Source organism: Salmo salar, chromosome ssa22, assembly GCF_905237065.1.
Source record: "Salmo salar chromosome ssa22, Ssal_v3.1, whole genome shotgun sequence".
Classification (NCBI taxonomy): domain Eukaryota; kingdom Metazoa; phylum Chordata; class Actinopteri; order Salmoniformes; family Salmonidae; genus Salmo; species Salmo salar.
Genome location: NC_059463.1, coordinates 19,038,559 through 19,062,395, shown reverse-complemented (window position 1 = coordinate 19,062,395; position 23,837 = coordinate 19,038,559). Strand labels below are relative to the sequence as shown.

Genomic DNA, 23,837 nt, shown 5'->3' with positions numbered 1-23,837 from the left:
TACCCTAGACCCACTCCAATTTGCCTACCACCCCAATAGGTCCACAGATGACGCAATCACAATGCACACTGCCCTAACCCATCTGCACAAGAGGAATACCTATGTAAGAATGATGTTCATTTACTACAGCATAGCATTTAACACCATAGTACCCTCCAAACTTGTCATTAAGCTCGAGACCCTGGGTCTCGACCCCGCCCTCTGCAACTGTGTCCTGGACTTTAACGGGCCGCCCCCAGGTGGTGAGGGTAGGAAACATCTCCACCCTGCTAATCCTCAAGGGTGCGTTCTCAGCCCTCTCTTGTACTCCCTCTTAACCCATGACTGTGTGGCCATGCACGCCTCCAACTCAATCATCAAGTTTGCAGACGACACTACAGTGGTAGGCTCGATTACCAACAACGACGAGACAGCCTACAGGGAGGTGGTGAGGGCCTTTGGAGTGTGGTGTGAGGAAAATAACCTCACTCAACATCAACAAAACAAAGGAGATGATCGTGGACTTGGAAACAGCAGAGAGAGCACCCCCCTATCCACATCGACGTGACAGTTGTGGAGAAGGTGGAACGTTTTAAGTTCCTCAGCGTACACATCACGGACAAACTGAAATGGTCCATCCACACAGACAGTGTGGTGAAGAAGGCGCAACAGCGCCTCTTCAACCTCAGGAGGCTGAAGAAATGTGGCTTGTCACCGAAAACACTCAAACTTGTACAGATGCACAATCAAGAGCATCCTGTCGGGCTGTATGGCAACTGCTCCGCCCACACTCTCCCCAGAGGGTAGTGCAGTCTGCACAACGCATCACCGGGGGCAAACTACCTGCCCTCCAGGACATCTACATCACCCGATGTCACAGGAAGGCCAAAAAGATCATCAAGGACAACAACCACCCAAGCCACTGCCTGTTCACCCCGCTATCATCCAGAAGGCGAGGTCAGTACAGGTGCATCAAAGCTGGGACCGAGACACTGAAAAACAGGTTCTATTAAATCTCTAGCCACTTTAATAATTGGATGTAATAAATGTATCACTCGTCATTTTAAACAATGCCACTTAATATAAATGATTACATACCCTACATTACTCATCTCATATGTATATACTGTACTCCATACCATCTACCGAATCTTGCCTATGCCGCAGACAGAGGACAGTGCTGTGGCAGAAGCTGCATCAAATTGTGCAGCTGCACCGCCAAGGAATGAGTGGCATGGAAGGACAATGCCAGGGTACCAAGGGTGGTAGCAAACTGCTCATACATCAGAATTCCTTTCTCCATATGGCATTCAGCAGACCCAGAAGCACACTCAGCTCTTACTTTCAAAAGGAACAAATTGTCAGTAGTGCAACAAACACAGGTTTTTGTGAGAGTGCTGCAGAGATGGGAGAACCTTCCAGAAGGACAACCATCTCCACAGAAGAACTTTGGAGCTCTGTCAGAGTGACCATTGGGTTCTTGGTCACCTCCCTGACCAAGGCCCTTCTCTCCCGATTGCTCAGTTTGGCCAGGTGGACAGCTCTAGAAAGAGTCTTGGTGGTTCCAAACTTGTACCATTTAAGAGGCCACCATGATGGAGGCCACCGTGGCATTTTTTGGTACCTTTCCCCCAGATCTGTGCCTCGACACAATCCTGTCTCGGGCCTCTATGGACAAATCACTGTCTATTCCACAAAATGACCTTAACGCCTTGTCAAGATGGGCTGGTACATCTCGTGAAGTAGGCTAGGCTTTAACCATTTCCCTATTTTAGGCCATGCATTGATTAAGGGGAGGTAAATCCTATATGAACCAATAGAACACAGAACCGAAGGAACGCTCCCACACAATAACATAGCAGGACATTTCTAGAACAGAACTCTGGTGATGGATGGGATGAAGAGCCCATACAAAGCGGCAGAGAGCAAAATCACTACATTGTAGGACACCTGGACAGAGGCCAACATCACTCATTCACTCCTCAAATTCAAAATCTGGAGTGCTTAGTTTAACTTTTTTTTATGTATGAATAAAAGAGCCTCTGGCCGGCTCCATAAAGTGCCAGCGGTTGCATTAAAGCATTAGAGAAGAAAGGATATGGCCCTTCAATGGCCCAGTGATCCACCCCTCTCAGGGATGGCTATCATCATTAACATGTCTCAGAGGCTGGACATAGTGCTCCCTCCATTAGGAGCACAGAGACAGAATAACTCAATACATCGATAAGGGATTGATCCCTAAAAGAGTCCTTGCAGAAAAAATTTTTAAATGCAGCTGCTTTCCACCACAAGGGAATACGTGTCTTTTTTTAACAAGCTTATTCATGAGCAAGTCTGTATTGACCCGGCCTAGCTTTGGGAATAGGAAGAGGAGCTTATGGGAGTCCAGTCAAGTTGTTTATTTTCTGCAGAAAACACTTTGAAATTTCAAGGTCTCCTAAATGACAAGATGGCCTAGTTGTACAGTAGACTATAGCCTAACCATAACACCTAATGAGAGGAATGAGTAAGACATATTGCAACTACTAGATTATCTTTAGGCAACAGCATTTAGATTTTGTGGGCATCAGGGAAAATGTATGGAGTAAAAAGTACATTATTTTATTTCGGAATGTAGTGAAGTAAAAGTAGGCAAAAATATAAATAGTAAAGTAATGTACAGATACCCCCCCAAAAAATACTTAAGTAGTACTTTAAAGTATTTTTACACCACTGCCCAAATGCCTTCACACCAGCATACTTTATATACTCTTACACATGCATTTATCACATAGTATTCCATACACAAGTTAAGGCCATGCAACCGGAGTTGAAACCTGAGTGAGGTGCACATGTACAATACATAAACAGATGCATGCGCCATAGATTTGTGGTGGACACTTGATACAGTCACATGACATTGTTGTGATACGTCACAAAATCATGTTACGACCACATATCAATATTCATTTTATATATCAATATTTTGCTAAGTCTGTAGATGGTCTCTACAGAAGGTGTAAACGGCACAGCCAAATAGTTACTTGCATAGTAGCAATATCAGACATAGTGTCAAGATAAATAAAATAATACACCTTATGTACAAGAACAATATCAATAACGATATCAGTGATAGACAAGGTAGTTATATGCATACAATCAGGGGTAAAGTGGCTGAGTAGCAGGATTTTTTTTCATATTGTAGCAGCAATGTATGGCGTGTGTTAAGAGAGAGCCTGTTTCTGTCCTGCCCTTGACTTTGGTGCAGGGCATGTGATGTCCATAGCCTCTTCGTCGCAAAACTCCCTGATCTTCTCAAAAAAGATACGTTTGTCTAGCTGTGTCCAGTCCAGGTGGTGCTTGTAGAGGCAGACCATCTATGGGAGGAAGGTTTTGGCCATTGCAGTTATCACAATTCAGGTCCACACGTGTTTCCCCAACTCTGTAGTTGGTGTATAAATAGTGCATGTAGTTGATGACTGCCCTGCTACCTTTGCTTGCTTGCTTGGGCCAGCTCTCTTTTGATGGGAGTTATTAGGCCATTCTCCTTGTATGACTGGTGGAGAGTCAGGCGTGTTCTACTGATGCTGAAAGACAAAACTCCAGATGCAATTTTTTTTGTCTTATTATACAATAGATGCGAAATGGCATTCTGAGATATCACTACACACAATTCAGACACGTAATGTTAGCTAGCTAGCGAGCCATCTAACATAAGCTGGCTAGCTAACAGCAAGCATTAACTAGCGATACAAACTAATTGTCATAGCTACCTAAACTTAACCAAATCGGTTCAATGTTAGCTGGCTAACAGTAGGCTATAACTAGCAATGCAAAATGGCATTCTGAGAAAACATCACTAACATTACACACTTCATACACATAAGTTCATGTTAGACAGCAAGCTTTAACTTGGGGTCTTTGGTTTAGACATGTCACATTAATGTTAGTTAGCTAAAAAATTAACTATGAACCCAATCCAGAGCAGTAACATTACTAGCAATACAAACCGATTGTCATAGCTAGCTAAAGTTAACCAAATAGGTTCAATGTTAGCTAGCAAGCCAGCCATCGAACTCCAGCTGGCTAGCTAACAGCAAGCTTTAACTTGTAATGAAAACAACTTTGACTAAATTAGAAAACGTACAATATCTGAAACTGTAGCTAGATTCTTACCCGTAAACATGGATGAAAGCATCACTGCAGACTGCAACCCCTTTTATTAAATAAGATGTCGTGTCATTTCCGTTTAGTTTGCACAACTTGTTTTGCCCGTTGTTTTGACTGACTTCAAAACTCGGTCAACTTCTTCCGTGACAACATCACTGTTGATTGACGTTTCTTCCCCATTACTGTCATCAGAAGACTCTACAATGTCTTCAATTAAAATGTTTTTACCTAAAATCAGGGATTTTCTCATCGTCTGATTCATTTTCAGTCGGAGAGTCAGCATGGAACGATCATCCTCCAGAATGAAGTCCATCACAACTTTTTCCCCACTGACCTTTGTCGATAGCGCCTGATAAATTCAGGGCAGCAATGTTGAGAGCAGTAACACATTTGCAGTTCTTTCAAAAAAACTGCAGTAGAAATGATTATCTACGAATAACGAGCAGCTCATTTTACAGACACAAGATGCTACACCGCAGACCAATCTGAAACTTCTCTCTCGGCATGTCCAGCCCACTCATTATCTCAGCCAATCATGGCTAGCGGGAAGGTTACCGACTTTTTCTTTGGCTAAACCAACTTGGCTCGTCATTTAACAACTTTATTCATATTTACAGATGGCATAAAAGTTTCTAATTAAGGCACATGAAAGATCACATGTTCGAGAAGGCATTTCTGCCGCAAAAAAACACATTGATAAAATTACATTTATTACGTTCAAACGGCTCTCCTGTGAAGTCGTGACTTGCGACATACGCCTAGTTTCCTGAATCGAGTCACATTTTGTCACGTTACAGCCTTATTCTAAAATTGATTAAATCGTTTTTCCGGAAATCTACACACAATACTCCATAATGACAAAGCAAAAAGTTTAGAACATTTTGCAAATGTATTAAAAATAAAATATCATATTTACATAAGTATTCAGACCCATTACTCAGTACTTTGTTGAAGCACCTTTGGCAGCGATTACAGCCTTGAGTCTTCCTGGGTATGATGCTAGGAGCTTTGCACACCTGTATTTGGGGAGTTTCTCCCCTTCTTATCATATCCTCAAGCTCTGCCAGGTATGATGGGGAGCGTCGCTGCACAGCTACCTTCAGGTCATTCCGGAGATGTTCGGTCAGGTTCAAGCCCGGGCTCTGGCTGGGCCACTCAAGGTATTCAGAGACTTGTCCCGAAGCCACTGCTCCGTTGTCTTGACTGTGTGCTTAGGGTCGTTGTCCTGTTGGAAGGTGAACCGTCGCCCCAGTCTGAGGTCCTGAGCACTCTGCAGCAGGTTTTCATCAAGGATTTTTCTGTACTTTGCGCCGTTCATCTTTCCCTCGACCCGGACTAGACCTCCCAGTCCCTGCCACTGAAAAACGGTAATTTTCCTTTTACTGAGGAGTGGCTTCCGTCTGGCCACTGTACCATAAAGGCCTGATTGGTGAAGTGCTGCAGAGATGGTTGTCCTTCTGGAAGGTTCTGCCATCTCCACAGAGGAACTCTGTCAGAGTGGCCATCGGGTTCTTGGAAACCTCCCTGTCCAAGACTGTTCTCCGATGACTCAGTTTGGCCAGCTCTAGGAAGAGTCTAGGGGTTCCAAACCTCTTCCATTTAAGAATGATGGAGGCCACTGTGTTCTTGGGGACCTTCAATGCTGCAGAAATGTTTGGTAACCTTCCCCATGTGTTCCTCGACACAAATCAATCATGTCTCGGAGAGCTACGGACAATTCCTTTGGCCTCATGGCTTGGGTTTTGCTCTGACATGCACTAGCAAGTGTAGGACCTTACATAGGCATCGCCTTTCCAAATAATGTCCAATGAATTGAATTTGCCACAGGTGGACTCCATGTTGTAGAAACATCAAGGATGATCAATGGAAACAGGATGCACCTGAGCTCAATTTCAAGTCTCATAGCAAAGGGTCTGAATACTCAAATTAAACAGATACCTTATTTACCTATTTTTTAGATATACATTTGCAAAAATCTGTTTTCACTTTGTCATTATTGGGTATTGTGTGTAGATTGATGAATATAATTTTTTTTCTAAATCATTTTAGATTAAGGCTGTAACGTATGAAAATTTGGAAAAAGTCAAGGGGTTTGAATACTTTCCGAATGCATGTAGGCCTACAAGCTTCACAAGAAAAGTGCATACTCTTGTTGTTTTTATGTCTTTGTTAAACACCACAAAAGTGATCCTATATATGCATGTGTTTAGTCTCTCCCTCTGTGCTCTGAATCTGATAGAGCCAGCCAGACAGCTTCTAGAGGATGTGTCGACAGTTCTGAATCTTTTCTAATATAGTGGCATCCCTAGATGTCTCCTGGGGTTAAAATCCTCATTACTAGTCATGGCCAGGCCCTAACCCTTTGAAATGACTCTGTCTAATTAGCACCAATGGATGGCCTCCCAGTTAATTAACCAGAATGCTCCTTAAGGGGCTTTATCAAATGTTTAAGAAATTAACAAATTGCCAGTTTGCCAATTGTACCTAATTGATTTGTTCCTATTTAGGTTTTGAACTCATGCCCTTTGCCTCTGTTTAGCGAACCATCCGGTTGAGTTGTGGATAGACACTGCACTTTGATTTGTTATAAAAAATCATTGCTTGTCCTAATTGCAGTTAAATGTTCTCCAGCTAATGAGGAGGTAGTTTGCTATTAGTTCTGACTCATAAAGATGGGCTGTATTGTAATTAGACAGCCACTGCATACTAGTTAGCAGTGAAGGAGGCGACCCTGAAATAAGGGGCAGAAAGGCAGCGTAAACAGGCCAATGTGAATCATCTGTAAACCCTCACATATAAACCAACCATGTAGTAATATCACGCACGATGAAGCATTAGGCCTAGTAGCTTAATTCAGATCAACATTTATTCGGAAGAAACAGACGTATAGTCCCTTCAAATGAATGGACTAATTAAATGTTGATGACAGAACACCCACAGTTTTCCTGTCATGCACATTGTACCAAATGGTAGGTTGGACCTCTGTGAGCAGAAAGATACATTTGTATGTGTTCATCTACAAAGCCCTTTTGGGTAAACTCCCTATTTACCTCTGTAGTCTGGTCTCCTCCACCACCAGCAGTTACCATACCCGGTCTGCTAGGTGGTTGCTACTTAAAATCCCCAGGACATTCACAGTTTTAGGCAAGACTTCCTTTCCTTCTTGTGCACCAGACACATGGAATAGTCTACAATCCATGCTTCAACTAGATATGTTAGTGCCACTAAATGAATTTTAAATATTGATGGGAGACTGTTATAGAGGAGTGTAAATGCTTTTTTTTTAGGCTGGATCATGTTGTTGTATATGTTTTACCTATGTAATGTACTGATTGTTGCTGCCTTCTTAGCCAGGTCTCCCTTGAAAAAGAGACTTTGGGTCTCAATGGGCTTTCCCTGGTTAAATAAAGGTTAAATAAAATAAGAGTCAAAAGCTGTTTGAACGGAATGGACCCAACAGAACCGCTTACTCTCTGTACTGTAGTTACTTCCTTGTTTCTTCTACAACATCCTCAATAGGGCTGGGAATTTCCAGGGACCTCACCATACAATATTATCACGATGCTTAGGTGCCGATACGATATGTATTGTGATTCTCACGATTCTATATGTATTGCGATACGATACTGTGATTTTATTGAGATTCGATGTTCCAAACACATTGCTCACGATATGTCTGCAGCAGATGGACACGAGAAAGCAATGAGAAAACATGTTTTCATCAGTCATGGAAATAAAAGTGCTGAAAACTAATTGGGGCTCCCTATTTAAAAAAGATGGAGAACAAGCTACGGAGGAAAAATACTGGAGTTTTGGTGCAGGTGCAGCCGACTACACAAAAATAATATTGCAATATTGCCAAAACTATATGATGTATGTCAAAGAAAATATCCCGATATGCAACTATTCCCCCCCATCACTAATCACCACTGTCCTATCGCAGTTGATCTCGTCCTTGCCATTCTAAAGACATGTAGTGGAAGTCCTTGGCCTGTGTAAGCCAGGGTCATGTCCCGGCCATGACAGGAATCAGAGGAGATCTGGAGGAGGCTCCATTAGGCCGTGGTGGAAGGCGTGAACCATGACGTCTGCCTGTTTGGGATGGGAGCAGTGTTGTGGTAGAGAGGGGGAACAAAGGTGAGGCAGGAGTAGTGGAGCATGGCTACAGGATTTAGATCATGGAGATTTGCATCAAATCGGCAATGTGAGGAACAGGAGGGCCTAATCTGCAGCAGACAGGCTTAGCAGGAGAACAAACCCAAGACTCTGGGTCTCCAGATAGGACGTTTAGCAATTAGCAAATTAGCATAGTTAATAAGAGACGTCATAGGGAGACGTAATTGCAGGTGTCAGGTCATGAGGGAAGACTGAGGAAAGATGTCTAGATGCTCAGTCTGTCAAAGCGCACTCCTCTCATCCTGGGATGACTTGTGCAGGACGTGGCAGCTACGGAAGTGTGAACATTTGACCATTGTTGCAAGAGAAATACATATAGGCCTAGTGAAGGTCAATGCCCTACAGTAGCCTATATCCTGATTTTATTTTAACAATATTGCTCTTTATCCTTCCATTTCAACTGCTGCTGTTTCCCTGCATCTCTCAACCTAATTATCATCAGTAAAGAAGAACTGAATTGATATGAGTGCATTCATTCATTACGTTCTTGCTTTGGAGGCTGCCAAATTCAGAATGATCGCAGCCCTTCTAAATTATTGAAAAAGCCTAAACACCTCTTATGAGCTACAGAAATGGCTATTAACCTTGGAGAAATGATATTCAAATCCAGTTATAGCTAACTTGGTCTACTGTATCCCCCCACGGGAAGGAAATGGAAATGTGGTCTTGCTGTAGACAGATGGGAAAACCACCTGGCTTTTGAAGTTCCAGCAACCAGAGTCGTCGCAGCCCCCACCCCCTTGCTAAAATATTCAGGACAGAGTCTCATTGAGCGCCTCTTTCGCTCCAGTATCCCACTCACAACGCTGACGTTGGGCTGAGGCTGGTTAGTACTACGGGGCCAGAGCTCTGATACCTTAAAAAAAAAATTGCAAATGTTCAAATTCAGCACAGTGCGGCAACAGTAAAAATAAATAAAAAAAATGCCAGAGGATTTATCTCGCAGTGCAGACAAGAATTTAGGAGATTGATTTATGGGGAGAAAAAACACCCATAACTTTCTCTCCCCCACATACACCATCCTGCAACCATCTGAAATATTGTGATCTCCTGCACATTGTTATTGACACATCATTGGAAATTGAATTCCCTGTGGAGCAAATGACTGTCATAGCCGATGAGACTCCATTGTGACTCTACCTGCCTGTCAGTCAGTCATCTTGAACGGGCTCTGATACTGTGCCACAGACAACAGCATCCTGGATCGTTACTCTTATCACGTCGGCAGCGGGCCCATAAGAGAGAGAGGGTATCAAAAACAGGTGCTGCAGCCAGAAAACTTAGATTCGAAGTCCTGCATAAATTTACCACTGGGGTAGAATAGCGGTGCTGAAGTCAGTGCGCGTGTGCCGTCACTGAGTAAAAATATTAATTGTTTGGAAGCTGGCAGACATCCAGGGCCCTGCAGATTGCGCTGAGGCTCGCATGTAGATGAAGTGTGAACACAAGGAGAGGCTGAACGGAAGGTTGGGGTGCTTTAACCCCTGAAGCTGAGGGAAATTATTAACACACCCATCTAGGCTAGAATCTGGAGGAAAAATTGCTTAGCTCAACAACACAGCCTATGTCTTTATCTCAATAACACAAGGGTAAGAGAAAATACTACAATATAGCATCTATCTAATGCTATCCAATTGAATCTAGTTACTTCCTTTATCACATGCACACTGGAAACTCTGGTTACTAGCATAATCTTCAGAATTGAACGGTTTTTTTTCAATATAAAGATGTGCAATGTAATACAACTTGGCAGTGTGTGCTTCTTCATTATCCGAAGCCTTCTTCCAGATAGCTGTAGTAGCTAGGGACTGTCTCATTATACCAACGAGATGAAAATATATGCTTACTTAGCACTATACACAGAATACCAAACTAGATTTTCAAGCAGCAAGTACCCATGTGTGTGTAGGGGGGATGGTCTTCTGCGCTTGCTAAGAGCGCTGTTCGTGTTAGCCTAGTCGTGGGAGGGCGAGTTATACAGTAACTGTGTCCAGGGCTTCAGGCAGATAATATATGTGGGTAGAGGGAGGTACCAGGGAAACTGTGCACGCCATGCATATCACCTCTGAATAAAGGGAAATAACGCTGATTACATTCATCATAATGGCAATGATGCCCGTAGACATGAAATGCTTTGAAAGGCTGGTCATGGCTCACATCATCCCAGACACCCTGTGGGCACAATATAATCTGAAATACAAACAAAAAACAAACAGCAAATGCATCCAACAAGTTTGTAGAGTCACAAGCTTGATGCAATCATTGTGTGCTAAGAATATGGGACCAAATACTAATCTTGTGACTACTTTAATACACATAAGCAAATGTCCCAAAATGTTTGGTCTGCTAAAATTGAGGGACAACGTACAAAAAGTGCTGTAATTCCTTAACTGTTCAACCAATATGAAAATACCCTCAAATTAAAGCTGACAGTCTGCACTTTAACCTCATAATATTGTATAATTTCAAATCCAAAGTGCTGGAGTACAGATCCAAAACACACATTTTCACCGCTCCAATACTTTTGAAGCTCACTAAATATTTACTATCTACTTTAGCTACAGCAATATAAAACGTTCAGTATAGACATTGTGGCCAATACGAATAGTCCAATAAAGCACTCAGCGACCTTCAAACTGTGTCCCCAAATAGCCCATACAAGTAATTCCTCATAAAACCCAGACAAAAAAAATGTATCCATAGAATAGTCCTTTGGAGGAAGTGTTGACACATCTTTAAATATTTGTATCCAAAAGTTGGCATATTTATGACATTTTGGCTTTACCCAGGCCTCCTTTAAGACTCCATTGTGTTTCATCTGTTTCATATGAAGCTTTACCGCTCTGTAATATGAGTGGTATTTGATTTCAATAACTTTTAATACAGTAATTTATGAATACTGAAAAAACATTTTAGATGTTTCAATATATTGTTGAACATGAACTCAGCAAAAAAAGAAACGTCCTCTCACTGTCAACTGCGTTTATTTTCAGCAAACTTAACATGTGTAAATATTTGTATGAACATAACAAGATTCAACAACTGAGGCATAAACTGAACAAGTTCCACAGACATGTGACTAACAGAAATTGAATAATGTGTCCCTGAACAAAGGGGAGTCAAAATCAAAAGCCACCAGCTACATTAAGTACTGCAGTGCATCTCCTCCTCATGGACTGCACCAGATTTGCCCGTTCTTGCTGTGAGATGTTACCCCACTCTTCCAAGGCACCTGCAAGTTCCCGGACATTTCTGGGGGGGAAATGGCTCTAGCCCTTACCTTCCGATCCAACAGGTCCCAGACGTGCTCAATGGGATTGAGATCCGGGCTCTTCGCTGGCCATGGCAGAACACTGACATTCCTGTCTTGAAGGAAATCACGCACAGGATGAGCAGTATGGCTGGTGGCATTGTCATGCTGGAGGGTCATGTCAGGATGAGCCTGCAGGAAGTGTACCACATGAGGGAGGAGGATGTCTTCCCTGTAACGCACAGCGTTGAGATTGCCAACAAGCTCAGTCCAATGATGCTGTGACACACCGCCCCAGACTATGATGGACCCTCCACCTCGATCCCGCTCCAGAGTACAGGCCTCGGTGTAACGCTCATTCCTTCGATGATAAAATCACCCCTGGTGAAACAAAACCGCGACTCGTTAATAAAGAGCACTTTTTGCCAGTCCTGTCTGGTGCAGCGACGATGGGTTTGTGCCCATAGGCGACGTTGTTGCCGGTGATGTCTGGTGAGGACCTGCCTTACAACAGGCCTACAAGCCCTCAGTCCAGCCTCTCTCAGCCTATTGCATACAGTCTGAGCACTGACGAAGAGATTGCGCGTTCCTGGTGTAACTCGGGCAGTTGTTGTTTCCATCCTGTACCTGTCCCGCAGGTGTGATGTTCGGCTGTACCAATCCTGTGCAGGTCTTGTTACACGTGGTCTTCCACTGCGAGGACGATCAGCTGTCCGACCTGTCCCCTGTAGTGCTGTCTTAGGCGTCTCACAGTACGGACATTGCAATTTCTTGCCCTGACCACGTCTGCAGTCCTCATGCCTCCTTGCAGCATGCCTAAGGCACGTTCACGCAGATGAGCAGGGACCCTGGGCATCTTTCTTTTGGTGTTTTTCAGAGTCAGTAGAAAGGCCCCTTTAGTGTCCTACATTTTCATAACTGTGACCTTAATTGCCTACAGTCTGTAAGCTGTTAGTGTCTTAACGATTGTTCCACAGGTGCATGGTCATTCATTGTTTATGGTTCATTGAACAAGCATGTGAAACAGTGTTTAAACCGTTTACAATGAAAATCTGTGAAGTTATTTGAATTTTTACAAATTAACTTTGAAAGACAGGTTCCTGAAAAAGGGACGTTTCTTTTCTTGCTGAGTTTAATATACTCTACGGGCATATCAAAGTTCCAGAGTGGGATCTCTGCTAATTTTAAAAAGGTATGGCCAATTTTATACAGAGAAAATGACATAGTAATAATATATATATATATATATATTTTTTTTTAATCACAATGTAAAAATCATAGCCCTTCGTTTACTTGTATCATTGCACATCCTGCAAATTACCAGCAGAGGGCGACCATTTTGAATCCATTTCTCTGTACTTTGATATGCTTGTAGAGTTTAACAGGCAGCTCAACCGGGCAGTTGAGTTAATTTTGACAACCAATTCTAAAAATTAAAATGCATAAATTTTATTTGGCATATTTAATCATCTCAACCGATGTAATTTTGTAAAATGATCAGGTGGTTTTCATTATCGGATTCCAGTATTTTTTAAAACAAACATTCAAAGATGGTTGAAAACCAGGACGTGAACGTTAGAAAAACCAAACATCACACATTTCAGTACTAATTGTGTATAAAATGGAAATTACAGGCCTGTAAAGAACTAAAACAACATTTTGGAATTAAATTAAAATTTAAAATGTTAGGAACTCTACAAGGCGGTTGAGTTGCCCATTAAGGGAAAGCAATTTAGTCAAAGCTAGCAATTATGGACAAATATTGTTATAGGATTTTTTGGTCAGTGCAAAAATTAAATATTATTATTTTTTAATTCTATGTTTCATTATTCACTACATGTAATTTTACAGATATAAGTAGGGCTGTTCCTGACAACAACAAAAAAATCTTGGTCGACTGAAAGCCGTCTGTTCTTTCGACCAATCGATTGGTTGACATTTTTAAAAGTGTATTTTTCCATATACAGTGCATTTTCCTCAATCTACCGTAATTTCCGGACTATTGAGCGCACCTGAATATAAGCCGCACCCACTGAATTTAAAAAAATTAAATATTCTTTTGAACATGTTGTTCCGGAACTCCAATTTGAGCAGCAGCAGCTGAAAAATGAGCTCCTACAAATATTGAAATGTACATGGTTTTTAGAGTGAAGTACATCGGAAAAAAGCAAAAGAAAACTGCAAGACTGAATAGGAGAAAAAACAAGCAACAAACAAAGAAGATAGGCTTTTGAAAAATAACTATTTTTCATAAAATTGTAGTTATCTTAGCAAGCTGAATTGTTTACCAGTTGCTAAGCAGTTGCTAGGGACTCTTTTGGAAGAAGCTAGCTAGCTAACGAAGAACAACAAAGAATATCTAGTTAACAGAAGAAAAGAAAGAGAAAATCAGGACAGAAGAAAAAGGATATCAAAGTGAAACAGTTCTCTAAAGACACAGGAGACAATAATACAAGAAACAACACTTCTGTAGCTTGTCAACTATGTGTCTGTCTATCCCTGTTCTCTCCTCTCTGCACAGGCCATACAAACGCTTCACACCGCGTGGCCGCTGCCACTCTAACCTGGTGGTCCCAGCGCGCACGACCCACGTGGAGTTCCAGGTCTCCGGCAGCCTCTGGAACTGCCGGTCTGCAGCCAACAAGGCTGAGTTCATCTCAGCCTATGCTACCCTCCAGTCCCTAGACTTCCTGGCGCTGACGGAAACATGGATTACCACAGATAACACTGCTACTCCTACTGCTCTCTCTTCGTCTGCCCACGTGTTCTCGCATACCCCTAGAGCATCGAGCCAGCGGGGTGGTGGCACTGGAATCCTCATCTCTCCCAAGTGGACATTCTCTCTTTCTCCCCTGACCCATCTGTCTATCTCCTCATTTGAATTCCATGCTGTCACAGTTACCAGCCCTTTCAAGTTTAACATCCTTATCATTTATCGCCCTCCAGGTTCCCTTGGAGAGTTCATCAATGAGCTTGACGCCTTGATAAGTTCCTTTCCTGAGGATGGCTCACCTCTCACAGTTCTGGGTGACTTTAACCTCCCCACGTCTACCTTCGACTCATTCCTCTCTGCATCCTTCTTTCCACTCCTCTCCTCTTTTGACCTCACCCTCTCACCTTCCCCCCCTACTCACAAGGCAGGCAATACGCTTGACCTCATCTTTACTAGATGCTGTTCTTCCACTAATCTCATTGCAACTCCCCTCCAAATCTCCGACCACTACCTTGTATCCTTTTCCCTCTTGCTCTCATCCAACACTTCTCACTCTGCCCCTACTCGGATGGTATTGCGCCGTCCCAACCTTCGCTCTCTCTCTCCCGCTACTCTCTCCTCTTCCATCCTATCATCTCTTCCCTCTGCTCAAACCTTCTCCAAACTATCTCCTGATTCTGCCTCCTCAACCCTCCTCTCCTCCCTTTCTGCATCCTTTGATTTTCTCTGTCCCCTATCCTCCAGGCCGGCTCGGTCCTCCCCTCCTGCTCCGTGGCTCGACGACTCACTACGAGCTCACAGAACAAGGCTCCGGGCAGCCGAGCGGAAATGGAGGAAAACTCGCCTCCCTGCGGACCTGGCATCCTTTCACTCACTCCTCTCTACATTCTCCTCTTCTGTCTCTGCTGCTAAAGCCACTTTCTACCACTCTAAATTCCAAGCATCTGCCTCTAACCCTAGGAAGCTCTTTGCTACCTTCTCCTCCCTCCTGAATCCTCCTCCCCCTCCCCCCCTCCTCCCTCTCTGCGGATGACTTCGTCAACCATTTTGAAAAGAAGGTTGACGATATCCGATCCTCGTTTGCTAAGTCAAACGACACCGCTGGTCCTGCTCACACTGCCCTACCCTGTGCTTTGACCTCTTTCTCCCCTCTCTCTCCAGATGAAATCTCGCGTCTTGTGACGGCCGGCCGCCCAACAACCTGCCCACTTGACCCTATCCCCTCCTCTCTTCTCCAGACCATTTCCGGAGACCTTCTCCCCTACCTCACCTCGCTCATCAACTCATCCTTGACCGCTGGCTACGTCCCTTCCGTCTTCAAGAGAGCGAGAGTTGCACCCCTTCTGAAAAAACCTACACTCGATCCCTCCGATGTCAACAACTACAGACCAGTATCCCTTCTTTCTTTTCTCTCCAAAACTCTTGAACGTGCCGTCCTTGGCCAGCTCTCCTGCTATCTCTCTCAGAATGACCTTCTTGATCCTAATCAGTCAGGTTTCAAGACTGGGCATTCAACTGAGACTGCTCTTCTCTGTGTCACGGAGGCTCTCCGCACTGCTAAAGCTAACTCTCTCCTCTGCTCTCATCCTTCTAGACCTATCTGCTGCCTTTGATACTGTGAACCATCAGATCCTCCTCTCCACCCTCTCCGAGTTGGGCATCTCCGGCGCGGCCCACGCTTGGATTGCGTCCTACCTGACAGGTCGCTCCTACCAGGTGGCATGGCGAGAACCTGTCTCCGCACCATGCGCTCTCACCACTGGTGTCCCCCAGGGCTCTGTTCTAGGCCCTCTCCTATTCTCGCTATACACCAAGTCACTTGGCTCTGTCATATCCTCACATGGTCTCTCCTATCATTGCTATGCAGACGACACACAATTAATCTTCTCCTTTCCCCCTTCTGATAACCAGGTGGCGAATCGCATCTCTGCATGTCTGTCAGACATATCAGTGTGGATGACGGATCACCAGCTCAAGCTGAACCTCGGCAAGACGGAGCTGCTCTTCCTCCCGGGGAAGGACTGCCCGTTCCATGATCTCGCCATCACGGTTGACAACTCCCTTGTGTCCTCCTCCCAGAGTGCTAAGAACCTTGGCGTGATCCTGGACAACACCCTGTCGTTCTCCACTAACATCAAGGCGGTGACCCGATCCTGTAGGTTCATGCTCTACAACATTCGCAGAGTACGACCCTGCCTCACACAGGAAGCGGCGCAGGTCCTAATCCAGGCACTTGTCATCTCCCGTCTGGATTACTGCAACTCGCTGTTGGCTGGGCTCCCTGCCTGTGCCATTAAACCCCTACAACTCATCCAGAACGCCGCAGCCCGTCTGGTGTTCAACCTTCCCAAGTTCTCTCACGTCACCCCGCTCCTCCGCTCTCTCCACTGGCTTCCAGTTGAAGCTCGCATCCGCTACAAGACCATGGTGATTGCCTACGGAGCTGTGAAGGGAACGGCACCTCCATACCTTCAGGCTCTGATCAGGCCCTACACCCAAACAAGGGCACTGCGTTCATCCACCACTGGCCTGCTGGCCCCCCTACCTCTGAGGAAGCACAGTTCCCGCTCAGCCCAGTCAAAACTGTTCGCTGCTCTGGCACCCCAATGGTGGAACAAGCTCCCTCACGACGCCAGGACAGCGGAGTCAATCACCACCTTCCGGAGACACCTGAAACCCCACCTCTTTAAGGAATACCTAGGATAGGATCAAGTAATCCTTCTAACCCCCCCCCTTAAAAGATGTAGATGCACTATTGTAAAGTGGTTGTTCCACTGGATATCATAAGGTGAATGCACCATTTTGTAAGTCGCTCTGGATAAGAGCGTCTGCTAAATGACTTAAATGTAAATGTAAATGTAAACATAAATAAGCCGCACATGTCTATAAGCCACCGGTGCCTACCGGTACATTGAAACAAATTAACCTTACACAGGCTTTAACGAAACACGGCTTGTAACAAAACATTTGCAGTAAGCTTTAGTTGTCTTTTTGCACTGAGTCAATTCCTCACGCTGCTGTTTCCAACGTCTTATCATCGACTCATTAAGACCAAGCTCCCGTGCAGCAGCTCTATTTCCTTTTCCAACAGCCAGATCAATCGCCTTCAACTTGAAAGCTGCATCATATGCATTTCTCCGTGTCTTTGACATGATGAGGGTGACAAAATGACTACCGTAATCAGAATGATGGGAAGTTCGAGAGCGCTCGATTTAATCTAAACAGTAAACAAAAAAGTTGTTTGACCTTAACCTGTTCGGCAATTTCATTGGTCTAATGAAAGCTTCATGCTGGCCAAAAACTGAGCACGTCACAGAATGTGTTTTTTTGGAGAAAAAAAATTGAAATCGGGAAAAATCCATATATTAGCCGCTTCATTGTTTAAGCCGCAAGGTTCAAAGCGTGGGAAAAAAGTTCCGGCTTATAGTCCGAAATTACGGTACTCACAATACCCCTGTTAGGTTCTTATTTTACAGAGTAAGTAACTCACGGACACTAGAGAAGCTATAACCAAGTTTAATTATTACCAAAGGTTCTGTACAGCTGTAATTCAGACAGCAAAACATCTCTCATCACAGTTATATAGATCCCACTTAAGACACTCCTTCTCTCCCATCCTTACATCTTATGGTTCTACAGGAAGACGGTAACAGGATACTAAACCCTTATTACTCCCTTAACCTGTCAGGGCTAGGGGGCAGCATTTGCACGTCTGGATAAAAAAATGTACCCGATTTAATCTGGTTACTAATCCTACCCAGTAACTAGAATATGCATATACTTATTACATATGGATAGAAAACACTCTAAAGTTTCTAAAACTGTTTGAATGGTGTCTGAGTATAACAGAACTCATTTGGCAGGCAAAACCCTGAGACATTTTCTGACAGGAAGTGGATACCTGATGTGTTGTATTGACTTTAAACCTATCCCATTGAAAAACAGGGGCTGAGGAATATTTTGGCACTTCCTATTGCTTCCACTAGATGTCACCAGCCTTTACAAAGTGTTTTGAGTCTTCTGGAGGGAGATCTGACCGAACAAGAGCCATGGAACGATGATGTCCCATTAGACACCTGGCGCGCGAGTTCATGTTGGGTACCCTCGTTCCAATACGTTATAAAAGAGTATGCATTCGTCCACCTTGAATATTATTCATGTTCTGGTTAAAAAGGCCCTAATGATTTATGCTATACAACGTTTGACATGTTTGAACGAACGTAAATATATTTTTCCCCTCGTTCATGACGAGAAGTCCGGCTGGCTTAGATCATGTGCTAACAAGACGGAGATTTTTGGACATAAATGATGAGCTTTTTTGAACAAAACTACATTCGTTATGTACCTGTGATACCTGGAAGTGACATCTGATGAAGAGAATCAAAGGTAATGGATTATTTACATAGTATTTTCGATTTTAGATCTCCCCAACATGACGTCTAGTCTGTATCGCAACGCGTATTTTTCTGGGCGCAGTGCTCAGATTATTGCAAAGTGTGATTTCCCAGTAAGGTTATTTTTAAATCTGGCAAGTTTATTGCGTTCAAGAGATGTAAATCTATAATTCTTTAAATGACAATATAATATTTTACCAATGTTTTCTAATTTTAATTATTTAATTTGTGACGCTGACTTGACTGCCGGTTATCGGAGGGAAACGATTTCCTCAACATCAATGCCATAGTAAAACGCTGTTTTTGGATATAAATATGAACTTGATAGAACTAAAAATGCATGCATTGTCTAACATAATGTCCTAGGAGTGTCATCTGATGGAGATTGTAAAAGGTTAGTGCATCATTTTAGCTGGTTTTATGGTTTTGGTGACCCTGTCTTTGACTTGACAAAACATTACACACAACTCTTGTAAATGTACTGTCCTAACATACTCTAAATTTATGCTTTCGCTGTAAAACCTTTTTGAAATCGTAAAACGTGGTTAGATTAAGGAGATGTTTATCTTTCAAATGGTGTAAAATAGTTGTATTTTTGAAAAATTGGAATTTTGACATTTATTTGGATTCAAATTTGCCGCTCTTGAAATGCACCTGCTGTTGATGGAGTGCACCACGGGTGGCACGCTAGCGTCCCACCTAGCCCATAGAGGTTAAGGGAATCAGTCCTCACCTCCTGACCTCAACCACAGATGTCCATCTGTCTCAACACGTTGCTCTCCTCTCATCCACCCAACACTTTACAAAGCCTTCTGTCTTTCTTCAGAGAACCATTAACTTCTGACATGAAACCCAGACTCTTTCACTCATTTGATTCTATGCTTCTTTCCTATCATTTATTTAATATCTCAATGTTCAAAGTTTAGCCGATTCCAACACCCCATAATGACAAAGCAAAAGCAGGTTTTTGGAAATGTTTGCCTTTATTTACATAAGTATTCCGACCCTTTGCTATGAGACTGGAAATTGAGCTCAGGTGTATCCTGTTTTCATTGATCATCCTTGAGATGTTTCTACAACTTGATTGGATTCCACCTGTGGTAAATTAAATTGATTAGGCAAGATTTGGAAAGGCACACACTTGTCTATATAAGGTCTCACAGTTGGTAGTGCATGTCAGAGCAAAAACCAAATCATGAGGTCAAATAAATTGTCCGTAGAGCTCCAAGACAGGATTGTGTCGAGGCAAAGATCTGGGAGAAGGGTACCAAAAAATTTCCGCAGCATTGAAGGTCCCCAAGAACACAGTGGCCTCCATCATTCTTAAAATGGAAGAAGTTTGTAACCACCAAGACTCTTCCTAGAGCTGGCCACCCGGCCAAACTGAACAAACGGGGGTGAAGGGCCTTGGTCAGGGGGGAGACCAAGAACTTGATGGTCACTGACAGAGTTCCAGAGTTCCTCTGTGGAGATGGGAGAACCTTCCAGAAGGACAACCATCTCTGAAGCACTCCACCAATCAGGCTTTTGTGGTAGAGTGGCCTGATGGAAGCCACTCCTCAGTAAAAGGCACATGACAGCCGGCTTGAAGTTTGCCAAAAGGAACATAAAGGACCCTCAGAAACAAGACTCTCTGGTCTGATGAAAACAAGATTGAACGCTTTGGCCTGAATGCCAAACGTCACTTCAGGAGGAAACCTGGCACCATTCCTACGGTGAAGCATGGCGGTGGCAGCATCATGCTTGTTGATGTTTTTCAGCAGCAAGAACTGGGAGACTAGTCAAGATCGATGCAAAGATGAACAGAGCAAAGTACATTGAGATCATTGATGAAAACCAGCGTTCAGGACCTCAGACTAGGGCGAAGGTTCACCTTCCAACAGGACAACGACCCTAAGCACACAGCCAAGACAACGCAGGAATGGCTTCGGGACAAGTCTCCGAATGTCCTTGAGTGGCCCAGCCAGATCCCGGACTTGAACCCTATCGAACAACTCTGGAGAGACCTGAAAATAGCTGTGCAGCGACGCTGCCCATCCAACCAGACAGAGCTTGAGAGAATCTGCAGAGATTGGAAGAAACTCCCCAAATACAGGTGTGCCAAGCTTGTGTGTCATACCAAGAAGACTCATGGCTGTAATCGCTTCCAAAAGGTGTTTCAACAAAGTACTGAGTAATGGGTCTGAAAACCTATGTAAATGTGATATTTTAAATTATAAATTTGCAAAAAAATCTAAACTGTTTTTGCTTTGTCATTATGGGGTATTGTGTGTAGATGGATGAGGGAAAAAAAACAATTTAATACATTTTAGAATGAGGCAGTAACGTAACACGTGAAAAAAGTAAAGGGGTCTGAATACTTTCCAAATGCACTGTGTGTGTATGTATGTATGTATATATGCTATTGCTTGACCAACAGCCTATCGACCAAACAATCGACTAGTCGACTAATTGGGGTCAGCCATAATTATGAGCATATAAACAGTAAACACGTTAATTTATATTAATATTTTGACACACAACTGTATAATTTTATTCATATTTGATATCAGTCCTCATTTACCTATGCCTGTCTTCAATTATAAGTAAAGGAAGCAGACAATGTTAATGCAAATTTCAATACAAAATGAGTTTACCCTAACTGGGCAACTCAATTGTCTGTTTGAGATGTGTAATCCAATTTTAAGTCACGCAAATTATTTATTTATTTTTGGCCTATATTAGGGGCGGCAGGGTAGCCTAGTGGTTAGAGCGTTGAACTAGTAACCGAAAGGTTGCAAGGTCGAATCCCCGAGCTTGGTACAAATCTGTCGTCCTGCACCTGAACAGGCAGTTAACCCTAGGCCGTCATTGAAAATAAGAATTTGTTCTTAACTAACTTGCCTAGTTAAATAAAAAGGTGAAAAAAAATATTAGGGCTAAATACAAATGTTTAAGCCCAAACAAAATGTCTGATATGGACTTGTGTAAACCTTTTAATTCATGAATATTGAAAAATATAAACATGATTATTGAAAACATAAAAAAACATAATTTGGCTAATAAAAACCCTTTAACTGGCACACAGTCAAAGGGTTTTTATTAGCCAAATTATGTTTTCAATAATCATGTTTATATTTTTCAATATTCATGAATTAAAAGGTTTACTCAGCGATATGAAATAGACAGCATAGTGGGTCAATTTGCGCAACAACTAAGAGCGTTGAAGCACGAGGCTCAACATCTCCTCTGTTTTGATGCCCTGGCTACCACGCTGTGAACAGTTAAGCGCCCGTGCACATGCGCAGATACTGTGTGTGTGACTGTGTGAGAGTGAAGTGTTGCATCTCACTCATCTTAATATCTCCGGTGCGGCTCGTGGCAACGTCATTTCGCTGAGTCTAGCTTTAATGTAATAAAAAAAAAAGTTATTCAAATAAAAATAGGACTTATATTAGAGCAAGCGGAATATAAGATTAAACACTGGAGTTAAAATGGAGTCCTGGGTAAGACCAAAAATGTAATAAATATGCTTTTATGAATTATTTCTCAATTATGCTTTTAGATAAAAATTTCAAATATGTCAACCATCCAGCATGAAAATCTCTTTTTGTCTGGGTTTCGTGAGGAATCTCTAATACTTCTTTCAAAAACATGGTCTTCACAACTACATAACACTGCTGTAGTACAGAGGACATTAGCTCCTCTAATTGTGTCAGTATATTTCATGGAGGTTTGGATACAGTAAACAAAAGACATCCAGCCACATCCACTCCCAAGTTAATCTTTATCCCCAGGTGTCACTGACAAACTGCTACAACTGTGCAAACCCTAAAACATCTGCCATGATGCACAAAGTGCAAAACCATAGAATCTATTTAGCAACATTAAAACTTCATCTACATTAATTATAAAGTGCAAAGTGCAAATAGCACTGACCTTTGAACTATTACCACATCTTCAAAGCTGACTTTACTATTAAACGCTTATGTAGGCATTTTAGTCAGTCAATTAGGGTCAAAGGTTGCATAGTGAATTACCACGGAAAAACAGAGGTCAATCAATATCACATTTTAGTTTTATACACGACGCACCTCCATGAAATTGTTTTTACATGATCAACCTTGCAAAACAACTAGCTCAAAATGTTTCCACACAAATATACCTAATTATTTAGCAGCTATTCTGTTGTAATGACACTTAATACTCAATTCAGCACTACAGTTTTATAATTGCACCAATAGCGATCCAGTACAATGACACAATATATAGTATCTATTCAAAACGGCATTTAAAAAATTACGACGCCGATTGGATAAAGGTACTTTATCTAGTGGCTCTAAAGTTGCACTACACAAGGACAGTTAAGACAAAAACGCATGCAGATGTTGTGATTGAAATCAAATATGACAGTGCTGATGTCGTGTTCGAATAATAATTGTCTTCTTTTGACAGTGTTTTATGAAATGTCATTACATTTATCTCACCGTTGGTAAGATAATGGACTGGACACGCGAGCTGTTTCTCAACTTTGAGCTGTGCGTTTCTGGCTACAGCAGCCAGGCTGGCAAGCTCGAGACCTGTCGGTGTCAATGACAACGAATGCACTACACTGGAACAAGCCATTATAACATCAGAAGCATATTGTGAACATCTAGAAATTATGTCGGTACCTTGAATTTGTCAAGAAACAAGTGATTGGCGCTTGCTCCACGTAATCCTCTCGCTACAGTCTGGGATACGATGGATGCCGCCATGTTGACGCGGAAGAGAGCGCTGTGAAGGACCATGTGCGCGCAATCTGACCAGTGATAGGAAGGCTGGCGGAAGTGGGCGTTGCAAAAATATTCAATGGAGAAGGGTCTGGGCGCGTTAGAATGGTAAGGCTAAGCAACCTATCGTAGAGGAAAGTTGAGTTTAGTCGGGGGAGGTGAAACTGCAACAATCCGAAAATCGGACACTAATGTGGTTTTCCAACAGCAAGGCTCAGATCAACATGGCAGGGTTGCCATTGTTTATAAAAGTTTTGCTTTATAATGTTGAAATAAACATGTGTCCAATCCCCATATCACTCACAAACTGAAATCATGTGTGTACATTGTTGGCTACAATCTAGTGAGAGAGAGCCTCAAATATGACATTCATTTGTACTGTATGAATGGCAAATTGGTTCTTGTTTGAGTCATGTCTTTGGCAG

The 23,837-nt window shown here is 42.8% G+C and overlaps 1 protein-coding gene across 3 annotated transcripts in view; it reads right to left on the bottom strand.

Moving 5' to 3' along the window:
• Positions 1-23,456, bottom strand: part of LOC106583035 (succinate--CoA ligase [GDP-forming] subunit beta, mitochondrial) — a 133,069-nt gene extending 109,613 nt beyond the window's left edge. For all 3 annotated transcript variants that reach the window (XM_014166792.2, XM_014166791.2, XM_014166793.2), the window contains exon 1: positions 23,314-23,456. In XM_014166792.2, the coding sequence (XP_014022267.1) occupies positions 23,314-23,430 (117 nt within the window). In that variant the 5' untranslated portion in view covers positions 23,431-23,456. The remainder of the gene's footprint in view (positions 1-23,313) is intronic.
• Between the last annotated feature and the right edge of the window lie 381 nt (positions 23,457-23,837).